The sequence below is a fragment of the Primulina huaijiensis genome, chromosome 9 (genome assembly GCF_012295235.1).
Source record: "Primulina huaijiensis isolate GDHJ02 chromosome 9, ASM1229523v2, whole genome shotgun sequence".
Classification (NCBI taxonomy): domain Eukaryota; kingdom Viridiplantae; phylum Streptophyta; class Magnoliopsida; order Lamiales; family Gesneriaceae; genus Primulina; species Primulina huaijiensis.
The window spans coordinates 1,162,528-1,169,255 of NC_133314.1; the positions used below are offsets into that span (position 1 = coordinate 1,162,528).

The window sequence follows — 6,728 nt, forward strand, 5'->3', positions numbered from 1 at the left end:
TATTAAAAAGGATTATAAACTCCGATGTTTAATTGTGCTCAATAATCTGTATAATAATCTGTTTATTATCAAACATATATAATCTGTGCATTATTATGTGTTTAATTATAATAATCTTGACTTGGTTCAAAATGTTTTTTTTATCTCTCACGTCATTTTTATTATTAAAACGAATTATAAACTCCAAGATTATTAAGAATTCAGTAGATTAATCAAAATTAGCTCACTATTAATAATACATTTAGTTTTCACAAAATATCAAGTTTAGTCATAATCTACTTTTTTTATGGTTTCTTTTTTGAATATAGGATGTATTCAAAGTTAGTCCCTTCAAGAAGATTATCAGATCCAAGCCAATTACCTAGATATACGATTAAGACTGTTGATCCTAGATTTTTGTTGAGGAGAATACTAAGGCGGATTAAACCGATTAGAATATCGAAATAATTTTAAAAATTTGTGAGGAATAAATTGAAAAGTTTACGTTGACATGAGTTATGCTTTTTGAAAAATTACTTGAATTTTGCACTTGTTTTTTCTCTTTTATTGATCGATGAGTTAACTTTTACTCCGTAGTATGTTTAAAATTTTCATACAAGAATCTAAAACTTCTACTGCTATTGTTTTTTGTTCAATCTTTATTTTTATTCTACATTTTTACTGGATCTAAGAGTTCAATTTCAACTAGATCAAATAACTCTGATAAAAGAATAGCTTTATTATCATTGTGTGATGTTACAAATTATGTTTTTTAAAGAAGAATGTAGGACATTGTGGCTATCAGGGTCTCAATAGATGGCATAGATACTGAATAACAATGAGACATGACGCTTTGAAATGTTTAGAATGAGGAAACATGTTTTTTTATAAACTATGTGATGATTTACTTAAAAAATATAGCTTACAGCCAACAAAAAGAGTTGAAATATATGAAAAAGTGAGATTATTTTTTTACACAATGGGTCAACCTGCTTCAGTTAAAAATGTTCAAGAACATTTTTAACACTAAATAAAAAACTAAAATCATAATAAGACGAACCTATATAATCAACTTTTTTATTTTCTTCATTATAACTCATTGACATAAAGTTATCATCAGCAATATTTTTTATTAAAGCGGCTAAAAATATTGTTGATGATAACGGTGCAACTCGGAGATTTTAAATTATACTTTTATATAAATAATCTCTTTAATAAAGACAAAAAAAACACTTTCTTTTTTCTCTCAAAATTGCCCATATATGATATAAATATTAAACTTTTGTTTTTTCTTTTGTTTTTTTTATTTCTATATCTCAAATTGAACTTTAGTCCTTCATTAACTTTTAAAATTATGATATGATCCTCAAATAAACCTAATTTATTCAAATAACATAATAACCCTTTTATTAATTTTTACAACAAAAATATTACTCTTATTTGAATATAAATAATATTAATTAGAAAAAAAATTGTACACACGTGTAGCCTGCGCAGATACATTCATACATACATACATACATACATAGATACATATACATATATATATATATATATATATATATATATATATATATCTCGCCACCCCCACAATCATTATTTGCTCCCACACACAAATGGCGCCGACGGTTCCTCTTGTTCATGATTTGTCCATCAAAGACCTAGCCAATTCATCAGATATCAAAACAATCCCTTCTCAATTCAATTTTGTTACCGATCCCAAAGGCTTGATTTCGGAATCGCTCCCAATCGTCGATTTTTCCCTGCTGGTCTCTGATATTGCTGATCAACGGTCCCAAGCCCTCTCAGATCTTGGCAAAGCTTGTGAAGAATGGGGATTCTTTGTGGTATGCTCCCAAACAGCAGTTTATAAGTATTTCTTTTACAATAAAAAATTGCTTGAAAATTGGGTTTTCAATAAATACTTAATTTTTTTGAACAGAAGGGCGAGTCTGTATAGTGTTAAATTCTCTTAAAACAAATTAATTAAATAGTAATAATTTTGCAGTTGATAAATCATGGGATCCCAGAAACTCTGATGAAGTCCATAATCGAAACAAGTTCTGAGTTTTTCGACTTACCGATGGATGAGAGGCGGCGATATGAGGCCAAAAGTGCGTCGGATCCCATAAAAGCCGGTGCCGGCACTGCCAATGGTTCAAACCACAAGGTTTTCTTGTGGAGGGATTTCATGAAATCCTATGTTCATCCTCATTTTCACTGTCCAGATAAACCTCAACATCTACGGTAATAAACTTACGATCCAATGTAACAATGAGTAACCAAGTTGGTATTAATTCGACACTAAATTTGTAAACATGATACCTTTAAAGATTTTAACTTTTTTTTTTTTAACTATGAGAATTTCTAGGGACATTGTATTCGAGTATTCCGAAAAATGTCGATGGGTTGTGAGAAAACTTCTCCAGGGAATTTCTGAAAACCTGGAATTGAAACCAGGATCCATGGATGAAGCTCTGAACCTGGATTCTTGCTTTCAATTGTATGCTACAAATTTTTACCCGAAGTGCCCGCAGCCTGATCAAGCGATCGGGATCCCTTCACACACTGATCCTGGCCTTTTGACATTTTTGATCCACAATGGAGTTGCTGGCCTTCAAATAGAGCATAATGGGGAGTGGTTCCATACCAATTCTCCAGAAAATGCTATATTGGTTAATACGGCAGATCATCTTGAGGTATATTAATTTCATCGGAATGCCAGCGTTACATTAAAAAAAATGATTAAAATTGCTCGAAAAAACCAAATACAGCGGATCTAAGCTGAAATATGACAACATAAATTATCAAAATCGTAAATAGTAAAAATACAGCATTGAAAATACAAAATTTTCCATTTATACGATTTTTGTCATGGTACAAGAAATCAAAAGCATCATTTTCTATTTTTAGTTATTTTTGAATGGTTGAATTGATTTGACCAGATATTTAGCAATGGACGATACAAAAGTGTGAAGCATCGAGCTATAGTGAATACCGAGAAGGTCAGGGTTTCTGTGGTCGTGGCAAATGGTCCAGCACCAGATGTAGTTGTGAGCCCATGTGTGGACTTGGTGCAGCGCGATGGCCGTGCTTTGTATGGTTCGATGAAATTCATAGAATACGTCGAGACACAATTAAGCAATAGATACGACGGCAAATCAAACTTGGAATGTATCAAGATCCAAGGCAACCAAGAGTAGAGCATTCTTCTTCTAATATTANAGTGTGTGTGTAATAATGTTTGTATCAATATATATATGGTTCGCTACATATGATGTTTCTCTATAATTACAAGATATTCCGTATTATTGGTATATGTTATTATCGATGATTTCCTAGATTTATGATTTATAATTAAAATATTATTAATAAATCATCCAGCATGTACAATATATATTTTTTTCATCCATCATGATTATTTTATTAAAATACTTTTGAACTATGGTAGTTTATATATTTAAATTTTAAAATTAAAATAAGAATTTTTCGACAAATTTTTTTTATTAAAAATATTGATTTGATCTACCAACTAGCTAGCAGCACATTGAGGACTAACAAGCAATGTGGCCAAATTCAATAATGCTTTTCTTCATAGGTCCAAGTGTTCATTTTCCCTTTCACTTGTAGGGTGGGGAAGAAGTGACGAATAAGCCTTTCCTAGTCTCAACGGATTTGTCATTTTCGGACACCAAAATTTTACTTTGAGTTTGGATTTCTCACTGACACTGATAGTTTTGGATCTTTAGAGAGCGGTCTGAGCTTTATATTGTCAGAATTTTCATAGACTTAAAACCTTTTTGATATACGAGGAGTTAGTGAAAAATCTCCAATCAAAATATTTCTTTGGGTTCACTCTCTATCAACAAAATTGTGATACACTTCATGTGGAAATGTGGTACTAAAAAAATACCCAGAGACTGAACACAAAAAAAAATCGACGGCTGAAGACTGAAGGTCAATTTCCCGTTTGATGTATTCTTAAGTTCGGCCTTCTTTGAAAGTGAGTAAGTACGAGCTCGGACTTTTCCGACCCCTGATTAATAATGAAGCATAACTACTAACGGGTTAGATCAATTTCAGATATAGGCTTGGGTCCGTCCAAATATGAAAATTTTAGGGGGCATCATCTTTTATTCCCCAATTCATTAGATTTAACTTTGACAAAAGTTTAATGATTATCTAAATATCCTTTAGTTTTTATAACATTAATTGATAATCATATTAAGGAAATGTTTAATAGTTAAAAAGAAATTAAGCAATATTATATATAAATATGAAAGTGCTTTTCAACAACTAGTCAAATATGATCTATTACTTAATCGAAATATTCAAATAATGTCACTACCTTATAGGTAAGTTGGCATAAACCTCTCCTACAAAAGAAAGAGACTATCGGTAAAGATTTCTTCATACGTAACTATGAATTTTATTTACTTCCAATTATAATAAAATTCTTAAATACTGTGTATTGATATGAAATATTTGAACGTTGATATATAATACCATTATTATAAGTTATTTATTAATAATTTTTTTTTTCATATGATACCATCTGGGACTTGGAATAAAAGTGAATATGATACGTGTCATTGTTATACTAAAATTTTCCTTAGTGACTTTCGCACACACGGAGGTTGTTGGTTTACAGCCTATATACTATCTTCAACTCAAACTGAGCTAAGAAAATGAGACATTTAAAATTCTAGAATAATAATGAATATAAAGTTCTTATTTTGAAATTTTGACAAAACATAAAGGATTTACTAAATATATACCAAATAAATTAAACAACAGAGGATTTTACCGAGATCCCTTAGAATCATAAATTCATAAAAAAATCACCCATAAACGCCTTAAACGTTATTGCTTGGCTACGCAGACAAAATGGCTACAACTTGAATTTATGATTTTTTGGTTAAACTCGAACCTTGTGTTAACCATTTTCTGGTTCATCTTTTTACCTTATGTTCTAACCAAAGGCTCTTATATTACATCAAATTCCAAAATTTAAATAAATCTTTTACTATCTCAATTTCATTCCAAGTTACAAATAAATATAGATCATGTCATAGTAAGGGAATGATTTAGCAAATATAATTTAACCTGTAATTTAGGCTAATTTATGAAATATAAATATTAAAACAATAAAAAAAAATAAATTTACAGAATTGTACTCAGTAACAGAAGGCTTTTTGCAATAAGTGGAAGCTTTTATTAAGAAGGGTTGTTTACAAGAGAAGAATAGAGGGGAGCAAACTCGACTGTGTCCTCCTAAGAACACGAAACTAACTATATATAGAAGGAAAAGCCGGACATCAAACCCCGGATTCCAACTAAAAATATAAACAATTATAAAATTTCTGTAATTATAAAAAATATCATTTATAATTTGTTCAACTATATTCATTCAATAAAATATATTAGTATTAACATTTTTTAATATAAATAAATATATTTATATAAGCGTATATATATAATATTTAATTAAGTATTTGGATCGGATAAGGATAGAATGCTATCAGACTCCTCACCATCCCCGGACCAGAAAATCTTCTTTTATCTTATTATTCACTTATTTAATTGAATCCAAAAAGAGTATGTCTCTTGTGAGACGATCTCACAAATCTTTATCTGTAAGACGGGTCAACCCTACCACTATTTACAATAAAAAGTAATACTCTTAGCATGAAAAATAATATTTTTTCATGGATGACCCAAATAAGAGGTCTCACAAAAAACGACCCATAAAACCGTCTCACACAAATTTTTGCCATCCAAAAAAGACCTCCATACTTTCATCTATCCGAGTCTATTATCATATTGTCCATTCCTAATCATGGACCAAACTAGGGATACTAAATTAATAGGACGGGGGGAAAAGGGGGCCAAGAAAATCAAATGGTTGTCAGATGAAAATTGGTGGCCTCCTGGAACCAACTCAAAATTCAATAATCAACATTGGTATTCCATGTTATTAAGTATTTATAATTTTTAAAAAAATAAATTTCATGTGGATATTTTATTCACTGATATATAAAATCAAGTTGCTTGGATACGCCAAGACAGAAATGGCCCCTACCAAAGATTTCATTAAAAAATTTATATGATTTGATAAAAATAAAAATTTAATTATTCTTTGTCGAGAAAGAAGGGTGACATATGTTTTTCGGTGATATCTTGAAATCTTTGATAATGACAAATGAATCCTACAACAAGATTGATGAGTTCATTATACAAGTGTTGGACATTCTCTTCTTAAGAATAATTTTGTCCTCCTTAATGCTTCGGTTTATGTAATTTTTCACCGAGATACAACAATTTCTTATTACAATAACAACATTGTAAATCGTAAGAACAATAACTATAAAAATAGTGTGTACTCTCTTCCAAGAGAAAGAAGTAGAGGAGAAAGCAAAATGAATGCAATATATGTAGAAAAATTTGATGATCAAAAGTGTTTACTTGTTGTCTTTGATCATGTATTTATATATCTCAATCATTAGAGATATGTTGTTTTATCCTAAGAGGTGTTCCTTCATCCAAAAGTCTGATAAGAAACGTCAAGAGACACCATTTAGGTGTAAGATATCATAAAACTCGTAAATTTTAGACAATCAGCGCCGTCAAGCACCTATGAGCCATTTTACGGGTGCCTACGTGCCTCTTTTATGGCCTTGGAAATTCAAGGGCAGTGAGGCAAACACTAAGGCACTTCCCCTATGGCCTTGGAATAATCGAGGGAATTG

At 30.5% G+C, this 6,728-nt stretch overlaps 1 protein-coding gene across 1 annotated transcript; it reads left to right on the forward strand.

Moving 5' to 3' along the window:
- Positions 1-1,560: 1,560 nt before the first annotated feature.
- LOC140984753 (2-oxoglutarate-dependent dioxygenase 19-like) lies at positions 1,561-3,292 on the forward strand. Its single transcript, XM_073452363.1, has 4 exons — positions 1,561-1,826; positions 1,988-2,226; positions 2,351-2,678; positions 2,925-3,292. Exons 1-4 carry the CDS (start codon positions 1,596-1,598, stop codon positions 3,180-3,182), a joined length of 1,056 nt encoding a protein of 351 aa, XP_073308464.1. The 5' UTR covers positions 1,561-1,595; the 3' UTR covers positions 3,183-3,292.
- Positions 3,293-6,728: the final 3,436 nt, after the last annotated feature.

Bases quoted from the DNA above. Each gene is read 5' to 3' on its own strand.
- LOC140984753 (XM_073452363.1), top strand. From the start codon at position 1,596: ATGGCGCCGACGGTTCCTCTTGTTCATGATTTGTCCATCAAAGACCTA. The intron at 1,827-1,987 runs GTATGCTCCCAA...ATAATTTTGCAG, and splicing joins AAGAATGGGGATTCTTTGTG to TTGATAAATCATGGGATCCC. The intron at 2,227-2,350 runs GTAATAAACTTA...GAGAATTTCTAG, and splicing joins GATAAACCTCAACATCTACG to GGACATTGTATTCGAGTATT.